At 36.4% G+C, this 19,732-nt stretch overlaps 1 protein-coding gene across 1 annotated transcript in view; it reads left to right on the forward strand.

Moving 5' to 3' along the window:
• LOC150106043 (BTB/POZ domain-containing protein 6-like) overlaps positions 1-19,732 on the forward strand; it is a 43,854-nt gene that overhangs the window by 13,630 nt on the left and 10,492 nt on the right. Inside the window, exon 2 of the mRNA XM_090393785.1 lies at positions 15,044-15,276. Within this exon, the coding sequence (XP_090249911.1) occupies positions 15,050-15,276 (227 nt within the window). The 5' untranslated portion in view covers positions 15,044-15,049. The remainder of the gene's footprint in view (positions 1-15,043; positions 15,277-19,732) is intronic.

A 19,732-nucleotide genomic window follows, 5' to 3' on the forward strand; every position in this document is an offset into this window, starting at 1 on the left:
TCGATTCCGACGGTACCAACATATATTGTATCGCGACAGCAACTAACTTCCAAAAAACAACCACTGAAGTACGCTCGTATTCAGAGAAACAATTTAGCACTCAAAAACGTAGAAAAACGGGGGAAAAAGCGGACTATTCACCGATTAAAAATCACTTTCTTCTGCACAGCTCAAATTCACCGCCACGTGCTACGGCGACGCTAGCGCCATCCATCCATTAAATGTTGCAGTAATTTTGTTTATATGTAGATACTGCATTGCCCAGCTTAACCTTTGTGCATGCATATCATTTACTTTTTTTTTGACTAATTATCTATTGCTGTAGGACACCTTGTATATTTGTGTAACCTTCTTGTAATTTTGTTTATATGTAGATACCACATTGCCAAATTTTATTTTTATGCATGCATGTTGTATAATAATTCCTTTATGTATGGCTGTAAAAATATCTGTTATAATTGTAACTATATGTAGATACTGCATTCCTTGGCTTGGTGTCTTGTACAATCATTTTGTTCATTTAACTTGTATTGTTGACAATTTTTGTACTACTTTAACCTTGTGTGTTGCTGTGTCCTCTGCAGCAATTCTTTCCATGTAGATGCTGCTTTGTAGAACCTAATTTTTGTACAGGCATATTGTTTCCAATTTTCTTTAACTGCTTATGTATAGTTGTAACCTTAGTATGGCACAGTATGACCTTTGTAGTTTTGTGCCAAATAAACTATAAGCTAACCAACCAACCAACCAATGCTTAGGATCTAGTAAAATCACACAGGGTGTAAGGAAAGGCTGCTTATTGCAGCATAGTTGAACAAAATACTAATTACTCCATGGTAACAGATAAAAGCATTATCATTTAGAAATTTATATATTGGGGTGGGGATGGCTCAAGAAGAGGAGAAAGGAATGAAGCACATACTCAGAACTGATCAATGTTTTAAGAATTACATCACTATCTTATTTGTTATTGAATATTTCATGCTAATTATCATCATCAGGATCTCCATAATCAAAAGACTCATTCTGAGAGGCACTTGCCATCAAATGCAGTCCTCATCAAGTCATACCTTAAACTAGTTTACTCTTTCTGCACTGAAGTGACATTCCTCTTTCCTACCATTCTCCTTCTGTCAGAATGCAAGATATGATGAAAGAGTTATTGAAAATGAAATGAGGAATATGCAGAGTGCTATTAGACATTCAGCAGAAACTAATGAAAGTGTGTAAAAGAATAGAATGAAAGAAAAAAAGAGTAAAAGAGGTGACGAGTGATCCAGGATAGCAGTGTATGGAGATTCCATAGTTAGAGGATGAGTTAATGAGAGAGTCCATAAGATCTGCTATCCAGAAGGTAGAATGAGTAAGGTGATTTAGGCATTGGATGTGAGGAAGAAATGAGCAATAGAGTTAGTGGTAGTTGTGGTGACAAGTTATCTAAATGGACATTAAGGAGCATGCAAGGGAGAATATCAGGAGATTGTTGAGAAGAGTGAAAGATAACAGTGTAATGGAAAAGTTGTCAGTTTGTTCCCAAGGTATCTCAATGATGAGTTAAAATGGAGAGCCAAAATCATGAATAGTATGCTAGCTGAGCTGTGTGAGGAGAAGGAAGTACAATTTGCAGTTGTATGTGTTTGAGGGAAGAATGGAATTATACAGGCATGAATGTTTGCATTTGAATGGCTTTGAAGTGAGTGAACTAGAGAAAGTGTTGCTACATGGAAGTAGAGTGTGTGATGTGTGCAAGAAATCAGAAGGAAGAGATAAAGTGAAGAATCAGAAGAGTGGATTGAAGAGACAGAAATGCTTGGCAGTGGAAACAGGTGTATAACAGGTGTAGTAGTGTGAGAGATGAAAAGAAAACAGGAACAGGAAAACAAGGACAGCCTGGGTGGACAGGAAGATTTGGCATAGGAAGAGTGGATGTTGAAAGTGGCAGTGAATATGTGTATGAATTTAGAGTATATTGCAATGTCAGTGGGGAAGTTGAGGCTGAGCAGATATGTAAGTGGTGATAAAGGTGATTGTGCAGGTATAGTGGGGAAATCACAACCAACAAGTGGCTTGGACAGGACTGGTTATACACCTAAAAATGAATTACTGTGTTTGTTTATGAATGCCAAAAGCATCAGAAATAAGAAAGATGAAATGGTTTTACTGATTGACTTTATTTGTCCCAAATCATTGGAATAAGTGAAACATGGTTGAATGAAGGTGATATTCTGATGATTTGGGACAAATAAAGTCAAATTTCTTTTGCCAATGATGCAAAATTGGGAGAGCAATAGTTAATACAGATGTTCAAATTTTGCAACATGATTTGATAGTGGCAATCTGTGCAAAGGAGAATGGATACCAGTTTAATGGCAAAGTGTAAGGTTATGCATTTTGAGGTGAAAACATTGCCAGCTGTGTACCACACAGTGATGAAACTGTACTCCAAGAAATTGATGAGGCTAGGAATCCTATAACACCCACCTGGGATTTGGGGGTGTTATAGGATAGGGATATTGCATAAGTGTCTAAAAGAGCTCATCAGATTGCTTGGTTACTGAAGAATACTTTGACGAGTAGAGACAAGCAAGTTATTGTTCCTCTTTATCGAGCCTTGGTAAGACCCCATCTTGACTACTGCACACAGATGTAGTTACCTGGATTTCTTGGGGATGAGAAGGAGGCGGTGGAAAGGATCCAGAGGCGAGTTACCAAGATGTATCAGGCCTATGGAATGGACCTTATGAGAACAGTTTGAAGATTTGTGCTTACAGAAATTAGTTGACATGCAGAAAAGAAGTGATGTGATTAAAACATACAAATTACTGAAGGGTTTTTACAAGATTAATACAGAGGAAATGTTTCAGAACAGGTCTAGCAGTGGGAGAACTAGGGGCCACCCTTGGAAACTGAGAAAGAGGATAGTTAGCATGGAGTGTGAGGACTAGATAGTGTGCTTAAAGAGTGGTGAATAAATTGAATAAGTTGCTATAGTCTGTTGTGGGTGCCATGACTGTGAAAGAGTTCAAAAGCAAAGTAGATACTGCATGAATATTGGATAGTGCTACTCATACATAGTTGTCACTCAGTAGCTCAACTGTTTTGCCTGCCTCTGTCACCTTGTCACCTTCAGCATTTTTAAAGTTACCCTTTTATAGTCATTCCTCCTCCTACTTGATACATATCAAAAGAACTGTTTGGAATTTCCTTAGACCTGCTCGGCTAATTTCTTTTCACAGTCTGATTTTTTCCTTCCTCAATACTACTCACCTTTCATGCCTGACCATTGTATTGTTCATGAGCTTTCTGGTCATCTTTCTCTTTACACACACTCTACAACATTTTTTCTTTTTTGCAGCTCAAGCTTGATGAAACTACTCATCCATCTAATGCCTACCAGGGTTTACCCTCCTGACCTTGGGTATAAAACCTGATATTGCTTCCTCCGGTTACTTCTAGACTATCCCCCATACACTGTGAGCACACTTCCCTTTCGGATCTTTATGCCATGACACTGCTTCAAGATGCTTCCTAATCTTGTCATAATCACCTGCCTTCAGTTTCATATATATCTTTCTTAGCTAAAATTTCCAAATGTCTTCAAACTCATGATTAATTTCCCAAATTGGAGGAGGCAATGTGGACACCTTAGTTATGGACAAGTCTTTTGATCCTATCACCAGATCCAACACAAAAAATGCTACTAGTGACTGGAGGTGATAGATAGTGCAGAACGTAGATGGAGGATTACGTAGTGTAGAGTGCCTTCCCAAAATTAGTCATTAGAGGTGTTATCTAATAATTCCACCCTCACTTAGGCTTTACTCACCACCATTATTTATTTAGGCTCACACATGAAAAGTTACATTACATTAATCCTTAATATATATGGGCCATAGTAATAGACATATGTACAATAATAAGACATAATACAGTTAAAAAGAGACACTCAAGAATAGGCTACAACTGATTGTCTAGATTGATTACCCAGTCAGCTGCACTTGGTGTAGCATAGATGAAGTCTGGTAGGTTTCTATGGTATGCACATTGGACACATTCTGTTGTAATATGATTAATTGTATGCCGGGTGATCCACAGTTGCACCTGGGTGAAGCAATCATGCCCCGTTTGTAAAGATGGTCTGCACATCTGCCATGGTTGGTGCAGATTCAGTTAAGGGCAGACCAAGTTTTCCAAGGTAGGTCAAAACCCGAAGGTATCTGTGTTGGGTCCACTAATTCATGGAAGATCCCTGTTGAAGTGTTACACCAGGACTCTTTCCACTTCTCCTTCATGTTGAAACTTGTCTCTGCAAGATTTTTTGCTGTTAAGATTGGAGGGAGCCTTGACTTTAACCTGTTTATTTCTAGGGCTGGGATGTCTTCGTGGATTGGAGTGCTGTCCCACCATGAACTTTTGCAATTTATTATGCCAACCTTCTACAGAATTGTTGGTTCTCTGTGTCCCATTGATAAACAAATCATGGACATTCCTTACCTCGGGTGGAAAGCAAGGGTCTTCCACCCCCTACGCGCTCGAGGCATGGGAGGGGTTGAAGTAATGATAGAGTATGTTGAACGTGTTTACATCAGACTCTATCATTATTTCCAGGTCTTCCGAAACACTCTCTGCAATGTAGTCAAATACCTCGAGTACGTCATCGATCTGCACGAATGGCAAGCCGAACAGCATTGATGCTTCTTCACGTATAGGGCTTCCTGCAACTTTGTACTGCTGTGATAGACCCAAAGCCACCATATATTGCCAAAGGGACTGAGAAAAGTGAAATAGACAACACTTTATATTTGCATTAGTAAATATCTCTCATGCAGCATTCATATTCACCAGCTTGAAATCCATCATAACAGTATATAGATTCACAATGATTTCTGCTTGTTTTGGGGGTGTTGACAACATGCTGGTATATTGACCAATATGTAGTCTCAGTTTTTGCGGGAGTTGACGTGCTCTCAAAATATTCCATGCATAGTAAACAACAGCAAATTGTGAGGGCACAGTTTTAAATGTGCCATTGGAGAAAATAAAATAGCATTTGACGAAATGTCTACTGGGCGAGATTTTGATTGGACAAACAGCCCTGAAACCGTTCCATTAACTTACCCTTCCATAGGATAGCACCCAGACTGTTTTTTTTTTTTGGCTGATCAGCTGAGTACTGTTCATAGCATACTGCTTTATATAACCAAATCTGCTGCCTTCTTAGCTCACTTAATATTCTTCATGTGTAACTGATTATGTTTCCTACTTTAAACTATCTCCATTATGTCTTCTTTCAAATTGCCTGCATAATCTCACAGTTTATAATGTCTAAACTTATAAATATTCCATTGAAATACCTTCAGATGTTGCTGTTAAATAATCTCTTGATTACTTGCACCTATTCCTTGTCCCACCATTACTCCAAGCTGTCTCCTGAGCTTACCATGATCACTTCCTCACAAAAGCTTAACCTGGGCTTGACCACCTGGGAGGCAAATTTTACACTTCAGTAACATCCTTATTCACACCTCAGTAACATCCTCTGATTCAGTGCTGAAATCCAAAATGCTCAATTCTCATGTGTACTTCTATTACACACTGCCTAATGTAGTAATTCTTTAGCGACTCAAGAAATTTGTTTCCTTTGCTTCCAGATGCCATCTCTAGATTCTAGTTCCTCCTTCTCAACAATTAAAATAACTCAGTGATCAACGTCTGCATTTTCAGACCTGTAAGCACAGCATTGTGTCTCCTCCTCCTGTCTGCTTTCACTTCATGGCATACTTCTTCAGATCCACTGCCATTGTTTTTCTCCTTACCTCTCATTCCCACTTGAATGGGTACAATTCTTCTATCAAGAGCACCTTTCATCTTACTCTTCTTAAATCCTTATAGAAAAGACCATTTCTTGGTTAGTTAAGAACCAAAAAAAGAAGAAAAAAAAATTGCTGCAGTCTCTTATCCAGGGTATTTTCATAATATGGATGATGCACCATTTTTCTCAATGATGAGAACCTCATTGAAGATCACTACAGGAATGCTGACTGTAAAAGTTGAGGCTGGGTAGAGCTGAGTTTGATGTGTAATGGGTTTTTGCTTGCTGTTGTATAGAGCTGAGACTTAGCACAGTGTTAGGTGTGGCTGTGAAGTTCTGATGCTTGACATGGTGCTGATGATGTTTTTTAGTATTTATAAACAGTTTAATTTATTATTCATTTACGAAATCCCATCTTGGATTACATCATTGTGAATAGTTTTCAAATATTAAATCTTGTCTATTACACCTATTGTAAAAATAGTTTGACTGGTATCAGATTTATACACTGAAATCTAAGCACACGAGTAATATTCTGGATTGGAGAAAGTTGTTTTAAGTTTTTTCACTTGGTTATATTATAAATTAAAGATACCAAGAAAATTATATACTTGGTTTAATCCTTTATCCAAGTGTAAGCAAACAAAGTTTGTGCCTGAAGTATTTTTCATGGCATACTTCTTCAAATCCACTTCCATTGTTTTTCTCCCTCACCTCTCATTCCCACTTGAATGGGTACAATTCTTCTATCAAGAGCACTCTCGTCTTGCTCTTCTTATATCCTCACAGAAAAAGACCATATCTTTCCATTTCTGGAAAGATATGGCCCTTTTACTGCAAAAAAAAATTGCTGCAGTTTCTTCTCCAGGATATTTTCATCATATAGTGATGCATCATTTTCCTCAATGATGAGACCTCATTACTTCAACCTTAGTATCACCTCTGGGTTTGGCTCTCACTGAAGAGACCTCAATAAAGGTCGAAACTGGTCTGGATCCTGAAAATACTTCAAGTGCAAACACTGTTTGCTTACACTTGGATAAAGGATTAAACCAAGTATATAATTTCTTGGTATCTTTAATTTAAAGTAAGATGCTAGATATGTGTAATTTTTTACTATGATAATTCTCTATTCTCAAACTTCATTCTTAACAATGATTAAGTAAATTGTGTCTTCACACCTCCAAAAATAAAAAACAAAGACCAATTTAATACCATTAAGATGTATTTAAAACACACACACACACACACACACATATATATATATATATATATATATATATATAATATGTGTATATTTAATATGCATAAAAATATGTATACACACATACACACACACGCAATATTCTGAATATTACTTCAACAGAAACTTGTCTTAAAATCTATAAAAACAAACAAATCACATCTTGTCTATTTTTTGGGACCCAAAATATACCAACTAAAAAGGACATTGTCTCTTAACTACATTTGGACCTCTCTTGAAAGAAATAGTTTCTTTATTTCTTCGGTGGAAAGAAACAGTTCTTTTCTCCGAAAACCACTATCTTGGAATTAACTGTAGATTTCATAATCTCAATAGATATACAATGTTTTGTATGTTTACCTTGAAAAATCCCACAAAAAGTATATCAGCAGATATTCAAATATCTGCTGGAAAAGTCTACAAACGGTTTTTTCTTTTTTGGTTTCATCTTTAAGAGTTACAATATTTTTCCTCTTCCTGTACAAAATACATTTCGGCACTATCATTATTGACAGGTCTAGCACTAAGAACATGCCTTGGATATCCCTTCACACAGGATCAAATGGAAGAAAACAAAAGGTCTATACAGAAGTCATAAGTCAGAGAGGTTGTTTTTGTAATCAACGGCATCTTTAAAACATACTCCAAGCCTAAGTATGGCTGTATAAATTTACCAAAACTCTGGGAGATAGTTGTTTTAAGATCTAATTAATATATGTTTTCTCTCTTTTTCCTACATAAGTAGGTGCCCTCCCTTGATGAGTCTTTGGACTCCTTGGAGATGTAACATAATAATAACAATAGACTCCCACGGGAAAATGATCGAACACTAAAAACCTCGGAAAGTACTCACTGTACTTTCCGAAACAGCCGTTTTCGGAGGGTACAGTGAGTAAATTACTGCACTAATGGCATTTGATATCTGATAGATAAACATTTCTCTTCCTGTGTGAGAAACTTCATTTATCAAGTTCCAAAGTTCCTATAACTTTTGTCAACAACTGTTATTCCAGTTACTTTTGTAACATAACAGCAGAAAACTTCTTTCTTTTTGAGACTACTACTTATGTAACTTTCCTCTAGCTCATTCCAAAAACTCTTCCATATCTCAACATATTTGTACTTCTCTCACTTACCCAGCTCTATCCAGCTGTTTACTTTGTTACCATGTTCTTTTCACTTGCTCTTGCTCCACCACGCACGATACTTCCAGTTCCGCTTCAATCTTGAATTAAGGGAATACTGCCATTATATATTATATCTTCACAGCATTTTTGACTGCCATGAAGATAATGGTTTCATGTTAACATATGAAACATATAAAATGGTTTCATGTTAACATATGAGTTTTGACCGCTTGAAAGCAGTCAAAACTCACATTTTCAATCAACTAAGTAAGTCTTTTCAACTTACATATTTTAAACATACACATTAAACTAAAATACTAATTTTAGGTCAGACTAACAGACAAATCTGCATATTCACTTCATTAAAATTTTGATATATTTAACAATGCACGGCTAATATATATAAACAATGCATAACTGTACACACACACACACTTAAAAACAAGCAATAAATCATGCAGTTCTCACAGTATAAATGCACTAACATAAGAATTCATTTCATTGGAAATGGTGGTTCAAATTACCAACAAAAGTGGTAATTTGAACGGAATATTTAAGTTTACACCAATTTACATAAACAAAAATACTGTAGAAGCCAACATAGACACTAGATCTAATCCAAGTTTTAGAGGTATTGAAGAGTTACCTTTCTAGATTACTAGCAACTTTTGGAGCCTTTGAACATTTCACAAATATGTCCATCCTAAGAATACTGCTGGTTTATCTGCAGCTGTGAGCTTTTGTCTGCTACTGAGTAGATCTGAGGCTTGGTGCATGGAGTTTTTGCCTGTCACTGCATATGGCTAGGGGTTTCATATGCTGGTGAGTTTTTTGTTCCTGTGAAGAGCTAGTGCTTGGGAATCAGTCCATATGGTTGTGTATCCTAGAATTATCAAAAAGTGATTCAAATAACACTCACAGTTTTTAGAATACCAAACCTTGAACAAATTATTCATTAAAGCTTGACAGTAGTCTGACTCTTTCCCATCAAGCACAGTAATATGGATAAAAGAGTGGCTGATGGACAGATTATAAAAAGTAATATATAGAGGAGCAGAATCCAGGAGCAGGCAGGTGACTAGTGGTGTGCCTCAGGGCTCTGTACTTGGACCACTGCTGTTTAATTTGTACATTTATTATGTAGGAAGTAATTTAAAGGGAGATATTCAGTTGTTTGTTGATGATGCAAAGTTGGGTAGGATAATAATTAAATATGATCAGCCTATTTAAATCATTTTAAAAAATGATTTAAATAGGCTGATAGTATGGGTAAAACATAATGAGCACCTAATTTAATAAGCCGAAAGGCTATTTTACCAGCGAATATGTTAATAGAAAGGGGGATGGTAAATCCCTTTATGTTTTTATAGCCGGGTACGAAACTCGGATTGAAATCCATAGAGTTTCATGCCGAAAAAACTATCGGCGAGCCCAATTGTAAATGATCACTTGGGTAGTACAACATATTCGCTGGTAAAATAGCCTTTCGGCTTATTAAATTAGTAATTAACAATAAATATAGGAGCACACCACTTTGGCAATTCGATAGTAGAGGTATGTAAGTTCATGTTCACTTAAAACCTCGATATTCCCGGTCTACCTACTCATTGATGAGACCTCAAAAAAGGTTGAAACTGGTCTGAGTAGTGACCTCTTCTCATAATGTAAAACAATATATATACATCTCTTAGGAGCTGGGTTTTCCATTATGAGAGAATATTAAAGTCAGTGAGGGATCTTGCTCCACCTTTGCATGAAGTTGACCTGGTGTTGTACTACCCAAGTGATCATTTACACTTGGGCTCGCCGATAATTTTTTCGGCATGAAACTCTATGGATTTCGATCCGAGTTTTGTACCCGGCTATAAAAACATAAAGGGATTTACCATCCCCCTTTCTAATAATGGGCACCATTTTAATATAAATTATTATTATTATTAACATCACCTCTATAGAGTCAGAAATCATTGTGGGAGGTACATACACACAAAGCTCATCCAACTGTGCCATAAACTGATTTAACGTGTCTATATTAACAACACACTCATGCAATGCATTCCATTCACCAACCACTCTTCACTATCCTTATGTAGTTTCCAAAAGATATTCTAACCCACTCCCCCCTCTATGAAAAATCTCTTTCATGTCAACTGATAACAACCCCTGACTAATTTATGTCTCAATCATATCACGAGGCTTGCAGTTTACATTCTTTCAATCTGTCCTCATTCCAAAGACCACCAACCACCTTTGTGAATCTTCTCTGGACCCTTTTCAACTCATCACCAAGAAAATCTGGTAGTCAAATATGTGCACAATAATTCATATGAGGCCTTACTCAGGCCTCATGAATTATTGTGCACATGAATTATATATATATATATATATATATATGAGACCTGAACTATGTTCAGGCACAAACTTGACTTGTCTGCTTGCTTACTTGGGAAAAAGGATTAAAACCTAGCTTATAAAATTGCTTGGTATCTTTAACATATATATATGTTATATTTAACACACAGATATATATATATATATATATATATATATATATATATATGCATCTCCTTAGTCACCTTGTTATATGTTATATTTAACACACAGATGTATATATATATATATGCATCTCCTTAGTCACCTTGTTATAAATTAGTTAAACATGATCTCCCTTTAACATGCTGAAAACCACAGAGAATATTGCTGTTATCAACCCATTTCTGTATCCTAGTTCTCTATTCTCTCCAGTACCTTCACAACTCCAGATATGCAGAGTGGCCTATAATTTGTAGCAGTTGTGCATGCACCCAGAGTGGGGGGGGGGGGGGGGTCCCTGGCCTCCAAAGAAAAAGGAAAACTTTTTTCCAAAAATCTTTTCCTAATTAAAATTAATTTTTTAAATTTATGTTGTGTTGTGTCTTCTATTTCTATACTAACGAATTTGCGATCATTGCAGATGCTCAGTCATAAGTTGTATGCGATGCATAGTGTGATATTCTCAAATCGTGCACTCAACTTGCCTCCCCCCCCCAAGATTAAACCATGAGTGCACTACTGATTTGTAGCCACAACCTTATCACCATCTTTATGCAGTGGGATAATTTTACCTTCTTTCTTGGCACCTGTTCTGTTGTAAGACTTATTAAACAGGCATGCCATTACTACTGCTAATTTCCTGAAACATTCCCTGGAAAGTTTATTTCCTTATATATCTCCTGCTCATTCACAATTAAGCCATCCTCTCCTATGTCCTCTACACTTGAGTTTTTCATGATTTCACCCAGTTGAGTGTGAAACACCCTTATAAACTGATCTCTGAATACCTCAACAATGTTTTCTGCAATAGTTACCATTTTCATCCATTAACATCATCTTACCATAAATCATTCTTCTTTTTACTTGCTACATATCTAAAAAAAACTCTAGAGTTTTTCTTTGCCTGATTTGCTAAGTTTTGTTCATACTGCACTTTTGTTGTCCTCACTGAGTCACTCTCCTAGCTTGCTCCTTATACTCTTCATGTAACTGATTATTATTAATACTCATCTTGTTCTGCCTCCAAAGTGCCTTCCAGATTTCATACTTAATCCCCTCATTCATTTATTTTACACCTACCTTAACCAGCCTTTTGACATTCATAATACATTCAGATATTGATGCTGTATGTATTTTTTTTGTAAGTTCCCAAGAAGCATTTATTTCCTTATCACTCAACTCCTCATTTCATGTTATAGCTACAATCTGTCTCATAATCACTAGCTTTGTGCTTACACATATATCCTTTCCTTAGAGACGTCTGCATATATCTAGCCACAACCCAGGTGATCACTTCACGATCCCTCTCACCAAACTAGAGGAAAGTGTAAAAACCCCGCTCACAATTACATCCTCTGATGAAATGATCATGTCTAAAACTCTTGATCGTCACGTGCCCTCCTTTACATGCTGCCTGAGATAGTTGTTTCTCAAGAATTCAAGAAATTCTTTTCCTTGTTCCCAGATGCTATCTCTATTCCACTCTCTACTGCAATAAATAAAATCACCCTTCCTTTGTTCACAAACTCAAGTTGTTTATACATTTCTTCATCACTGCCCTCCACATTCCCTGGCCTATAGCAACATTCAACTAAATGGGCCTTCCTGTCACCCTCCACCTTGGACCACAGTACCTCATAACCATTAACCATTATTTCCTTCTTTCATGTCTTCCTTATGTGGACATAATTATCCTGCTATCATCAGCAGCACTTGCCCTTCCTTCTTGTTCTTTCTATCCTCGTGAAAAACACTTGCTATAGGCCAGGGAATGTTGCTATAGGCCACATTCCCTGGCCTATAGCAACATTCAGCTAAATGGGCCTTCCTGTCACCCTCCACCTTGGACCACAGTACCTCATAACCATTAACCATTATTTCCTTCTTTCATGTCTTCCTTATGTGGACATAATTATCCTGCTATCATCAGCAGCACTTGCCCTTCCTTCTTGTTCTTTCTATCCTCGTGAAAAACACTGTACCCCTTCCATTCCTATTCCCTTTAGGATATCATCTTCATTCACCAATGCTTCACTGATTCCAACTATTTTTGAGCAAATAAACTCAATCAGTGAATCCATTTCATCTCCCTTATTCTGATACCCCTGGCATTTGTAAATAAACACGGCAGTGCAGTTTTACGTCTATAACCAGTCCTACCTAAGCCACTTATTGGTTTTGACTTCCCCATCACAACTTCCTTTGCCCAATCACCTTTATCACTGCTTACCACATATATCCGCTCAGTCTCAACTTTCCCTCTCACATCACAATCTATTCCATTTCTATGCTGATCATCCCCAAACATATATTTACTACTATTACTTCCATCATCCACTCTACTTATACTATGCCTGTCTACCTGGGCTCTCTCCCTATTTTCCAGTCCCTCGTGCATTCTTATTCTCTCTTCATTTTTCACACTACTACTATTGCCATTGCCAAGCACTTCTGTCTCTTCAATATCACTCTCCTGATCTTTCCCTTCATCCATGACTTCTGATCTCTTTCTTGTATCGTATACCGCACTTCCATCTAGCAGTAGTTTCTCCAGTTTATTCACTCCAAAGCAATTCAAATGCAATCCATCATATCTGTATAATATAAATTAAAGATGCCAAGAAATTATATTCTTGGTGCATTATGTGAAGAGCTTTTGACCATTATTAAGGTCTTATTAGTAGGAGCCAGACTCAGAAGTGATACCAAGGTTGAAATGATGTAGAAGTCTTATTTCCATATACAAGTAACCAAAAGGTGTCACACCTTATTATGAAATACTCTGGATTAGAGAAGAATATAATTTCCCGGTGTCTTTAATTTATAACATAATCAAGCGGAAAAAACTTTCGTCTATTTCTAATCCAAAATATTTTAGTAATAATAAGGTGTGACACCTTTTGGCTATTAGTATATGGAAATATGACTTCTGCATTACTTCAACTTTGGTATCACTTCTAGGTCTGGCTCCCACTGATGAGACCTCAGTAAAGGTTGAAACTGATCTGGGTAGTGGTGCCTCCCATAATACATAGCATTATACATATATGTCAGGATATGTGCATTGCATTGGATATTAAGGCAATTGATGTGAAGTCATTAACCTCTATATACGAGTTGTCCAGTTATGAAGTTACTTCATACACAAACTTTGTTTGCTTACACTTGGATAAAGGATGAAACCAAGAATATAATTTCCTGGCATCTGTAATTTATAATATAACCAAGTTGAAAAACTTTCAACATCTGTATAATCCCATTCTTTCCTCAAATACATCCACAAACTGCACTCCCTTCTCCTCACCCAGCTCCGCTAGCATACCATTCATGTAGAAATTTTGGGATACAAAGATTACAAGCTGTGTACCACATTGATAATACAACTCTCTATCTACTGCTGCTGCTACTACCCATAGTAGTAGTAGATAGAGAGTTGAAGTTTAGAGTGCATATTGCTAAAGTAGCCATGGTTGCTTACAGGATTACTTGGTTATTTAGCAGAAATAAAGGAGTTATGATTCCTCTTTATAAAGCTTGACTTTGATACAACACATCTGGATTATTGTGCTCAGATCTGGTAGTCTGGAGAGGATTCATAGGTGAATTTGGTGAGTTGTCTGTGGAATGCACCTTATGAGAATAGATTGAGGGTTTGTGAGTTGCAAAAGTTAGTTGATAGGCAGAAAAGGTAAGATATGATAGAAACACTTAAGTTACTTAAGGGATTTTTTTAGGATTAATACAAATAAAATATTTCTGCACTTGGCTAGAGGTTATCCCTGGAAGTTGGGTGAAAGTGTGGTCAGCAATAGTGTGAGGACTAGATATTTCACTTGGAATGTGGTAATGGATTGAAATGGGTTGTCTGAGTCAGTTGTGAGGATTTTGTCTGTTAATGATTTCAAGGTGAGGTGTAATAGATATTGAGTTGATTTGGTCTCCCATGCAATAATAACAATAATATACACTTCTGAAACTATTGTGCTTTATCAGGATAACTGATATTCCATAAAGTCATTTATCTTCATATATAAATAGCGTAGTTCTGAAATTACTTAATTTTTTAAGCTCATGCTTGGATAAAGGATAAAAACAAGAATATACTTTTTCGTTAAGTATGATTTAATCATCCAATTGCATTTCTCTTATAACAACAGTTTTTGGGCAAATCATCTCGTTTCACAAATTCTTTCTGTAAATTTATTCCTGTTACTCCTGATTTGTGTAAATGTCCATTACAGGTTGTGCACACTTTTTTCAAATTGAACAACAGCATTAAACATAAATAATAAAGTGTGTGTTTATATAGGTGTACTTTTTTTTCTATAGATAATCATGGAGACAGTGAAAGGAAGACTTCGATCTTTATTGAAGGATCCACAGTTCTCTGATGTGACCTTTGTAGTTGGTGAAGGTGAACACATGGTAGTAGCAGAGGTCCACAAGTTGTTACTTGCTATTACCAGTCCAGTTTTTGCAGCCATGTTTTATGGGCCTTTAAAGGAGAAAGGACAGGTAATGGTTCCTGATGTCACACCAGAAGCATTCCAAATTATGCTCATGTAAGTAATATCATGGTGTGTGTCTTATTTTACAGTTCTAATTGTAAGGTTCTGCTTCATATTTACAATATAAATACACCCTTTCCTTTAGTCTCTTTTCTTTCATTTGTCACATATTGATGTCTCTATATGATTATTTAATTAGTCCCATCCATAAATGGTGTTTTCACAATCCATAGTATATATTAGTACTGCAGGCCGACCAAAGTGGTTATCCCAGCGTGATGTTTCTATCTTTACAAAGATATTTAATTTCTTAAAGAACTTATTTTTAATGAATCCTAACTTTTCACAGTCTTTTTTTTTATCTTATATGCAGGAAATGCATGTAATATTCAAAAGACATTCTCCTTTGAAAAGCTCATTTCCTCAGAATAGCCATCATTGATAGGAATTTGTTTTTAAATGTACAGTATTTCAACTTTTGTTTAATGTGATCTGCAGATATCTACTTGTTGTGCTTCTACAAAATTTAGGACTCTCCTGGTTCAAATTCCATAAAAAGGATTTTTCTATTCATGTTTATGAATAAAGATAAAGTCTGCTAATTCCTTGTATTTCCCTGTAGGAAATAGACTAGGATGTTATAGCCTTTTCTAACATTTGGAGACTGAGGAGAGAAGTTCAGATCAGAGATAGCTAGCCTAAGACTATCACTGTTGGAAGCTTTTTCCACTTTGCTGTATATAGACTATAATAAATTTAGTTTAATCCTTTATCCAAGTGTAAGCGAACAAAGTTTGCACTTGTAGTTTCTTCAGGACTGAGGCAACTCGTAGTAAAAGTGGACCAAGCTCTCATCACTCCTTGCCTCAGTATCTCCCATAATGCAAAGCACATCTCCTTGCAGGCATGTATAATGCTATGCATTAAGGAAAGGGCCACTACCCAGACCGGTTTCGATCTTTATTGAAGTCTCATCAGTGGGAGCCAGACCCAGAGGTGGTGATACTAAGGTGGAAGCAATGGAGAATTCATATTTATCTATATTGTATAAGTCATATTTACTTATATATGTGATTATCTGTTGAAATACTAGTGGTGGTGGTCAGCAGTAGATGGCGTTGGTGTAGTTGTGGTCAGTTGGTGGATTGAGTGGTGGAGACAGAGTTGTAGAGCAGGTGGGTGCCCTCCCTCGATGAGACTTTGGACTCCCTTGAGGTGTCAAATAATTATAATAATAATATGGGTTGTCAAAAGGTTTCTCACCCTATTATTAAATTTCTCTGGATTTAGAGAAAGATGTTGGAATTTTTTTCCACTTGGTTAGACTATAATAAATTTAGTTTAATCCTTGATCCAAGTGTAAGCAAACAAAGTTTGTGCCTGAAGTATCTTCTGGACTGAGGCAATGTAAAATCTCAATGTAGCTTAAAAATATCAAAGCTCTTTACATCGATTTTTTACATAGGTCAAGTCCCATGACAACTGTAAATAACCTTGTTTGTTTCTATGTATATTTTGCAAAATATTAATGTAGTTAACCATGTGGGAAGTGAATGTATATATACTGTTTTAACATCAAAAACAAAGGCAATGCTTTCCCAGGGGAACTTTGTGTATGTATCATACAAAATTAATAACTGAAAAAACTCACGTACAAAGATTATTTAATAGTATAATTTTCGCCTATGTGTCACAGGCATCTTCAGTGCATATTAAGCTCAAATTAAACAATAACTGACAATTCCAAAAAGTGTCACCTAAGTAGCTGGTGTAAGATCACTAAAAAGTTCAATAAATTTCCTAAAAAAAAAAAATCAATACAATAAAAAGTTAGGAAAGATTAGCTGATTTGTACAGTACTATCTCCCATAAAGGGGATAGACGTAAGCCGTGGGATCTGTTTAAGTTAAGAGAATTAAGCAGAGTTTCACGTTTCTTTATAAAGCCGTTCCGTGAGGAACTGACTTTTGTGAAGAACTCTCGTCTTTCTCCAATGAACTCTGTGTCCCGTGAAGATGGCAAGTCCAGACTTTTCAGGTTTAAAGTATTCAATATAAGATTGGTGTTCTTCTAGCCGAATAGAGGTAGATCTTCCCATTTGTCCAAAATAAGATAATCCACAAGAGCATGGAATCTGGTAGACACCTGGATGATTAAGATGTGGAAGCTTGTCCTTAGAAGTGAGAAAGGTGGAGATTTTTCTTAACGGTCGAAAGGCAACAAAAATATTCAGTGGTTTTAAAACTTTTGCTATACGTTCACTGATGCCTTGTACATAAGGGATAGGAATGTACGTTATTCCTTCTGTGTTTGAAGAGGAAGACATATTAAAACTACTCAAAGTTCTTTTAATGAAGCAATTCTTATAAACATTAGATAGAAAGGAAGAAGTTATATAATTGTAGTTCTTTCTGTAAAAGATCATCTGAAGAACAAAAGGAGTGGGCCCGATGAACCAGTGTTTTAATAGTTCCTGCCTTTTGACTGGGATGGTGATGAGATTCCGCGTGGATATAATTGCCTGTATGAATCTTCTTTCTATAAACTGAGAAATGTAGGTTACCATCTGGTTGGCAGAGAATTAGAAGATCTAAAAAGGCTAACTGCTTATTTGATTCTACTTCTAGGGTAAACTTGATCCTAGGATGAAGTGCGTTTAACTTAGTGAGAAATTGTTGAAGTTCATCCAAAGAGCCATTCCATACAGCAAAAATGTCATCGACATATCTGAACCAATGAGTAGGTCTGGGAGAAATGTTGTCAAAGATACGTTGTTCAAAATGTTCCATAAAGAAATTGGAGATATCTTTTAAAACTTTTTTGTGTATGTATATAGTTATGTGCAAGAGCACAGGAAAAGTTGTTTACTAGTTGTATATAAGAGTTGCTTACTTCGCTAACACCTTTAAAGATAGTGTCTAAGTGTGCCACTAGGTTTAGAGTAGTTTCCGCGGCCCTGAAAGGAGAAGCAAAGTATCAAAGAGGTCCGCTAGTCTTAAAGACAAGTTTCCTCGCCTGGCAAAATATGATCAAAAGATTGCACGGACTAGAACAAAGAACTGGTTAAACTTAAAAGAAGATAAAAGAGTCATGCCGAATTCTTCAGGGTTTACTAACCTTAGTGCAAGGTTCCAAGATCGCAGAATAAAAAGGGACTGAGCCAAGCATAAGGAGGCTTCCTGGTTCCAGTCGCCACTGAAGAGGAGCTTCAGGGCCAGAGAGAGAGGGCTTCCAGACGTTGCCGAAGAAGGAAAGGCTTCCAGACGCCAGAGAGAAGGATCCCGGTTGAGAGTTGGCGGCAGTTTCAGTTTCTTGGAGGCGGCAGTTCAAGCTAATGGAGACGACAGTCATCCAGGCATTTTCGGCGAGCCAAAGCAGAGGAGAAAAGGCAATGTAAATTACCTGAGGCAGCTTCACTCAGAAGTTTTTCTTTTAGCCATGGGAGAACATCCTTTTGTCGGAGCTGAATGAGTACTGCAGTCCACAGACTGCTATTTTCCAAATGAGATATTACTGAAGCCAGACATTCCTGAGGAAGCTCAAGATCTGAGATTGAAAGAATTGCCTTAGAACGTTTTGTGCAAGACTTGACTGAATGTGGGATACAGAGCCTTTGTAAGTTCCATACTTTTGTACAATTCCTCTTATAGTGTGTTATAGAAAGACTTTTAAGAATTTGGTTAATAACTTGGTTAATAAGAAGTGTCATTAAGAGAATCGATTGGCATGTTGGAAGTAGATATAAAAATTGTAAAGATAACTTAACAGAGAGTAGCTAACCTCTTTGCAAGTAAGCTAGAAGTTTAAGAAGTTGAATTTTAGGCAGAGAGTAAATAAGATTGTGAGTTAAAGAAGTTAATTAGTGTTCAAGTAAAAAAGGTTCTAATTTATGCTAAAGATTTTATAAATGGATAGAGAAAGCAATCTCCCTATTATTTAATTCATGTATAATTTTTAAATAAATGTGTTTTAATTATTTGTTAAAAGAGTGCTGCCTGATCTTTTATTTTACACTGCACTGTTCTTAAATAAATCGGACTTGTGAGCAGGAAATAATTTAACACAATAAAAACACAGTTCAGTTGCTAATGAACCATGACTGTTAAAGTAAACATTGATAAAAGAAACTTCGCTCGTGAGAGAGAGGGAAATATACTGGAAGTTTTATTTAGTCTTATTCCAATTAATTGATATATTGGTGGTGCAGTCTGACAAATTAATTTCCAGTATTCATAGGCATTCGACTAGTAAATATGGAAGGTGGATAATCATAGTACGCAGTAGAGTAAATGAGAAAGGATAAGAGAGAAAAAGCACATTAGAGCAAAGCTATAAAGAATTAGGAATAGAATAAAGATAGAAGAGTAAAAGAAAAAATATTAAACATATAAGAAAAATAACATACGTTTACAATGGTGCAGACAGTAGTAGATTTTACAGCAACTCGTGGTAAAAGTGGACCAAGCTCTCATCGCGCCTTGTCTTAGTATCTCCCATAATGCAAAACACC

This window comes from Typopeltis vanoorti, chromosome 6 (assembly GCF_054136105.1).
Source record: "Typopeltis vanoorti isolate ZY-2024b chromosome 6, IOZ_Tvanoo_1.0, whole genome shotgun sequence".
Taxonomy (NCBI): domain Eukaryota; kingdom Metazoa; phylum Arthropoda; class Arachnida; order Uropygi; family Thelyphonidae; genus Typopeltis; species Typopeltis vanoorti.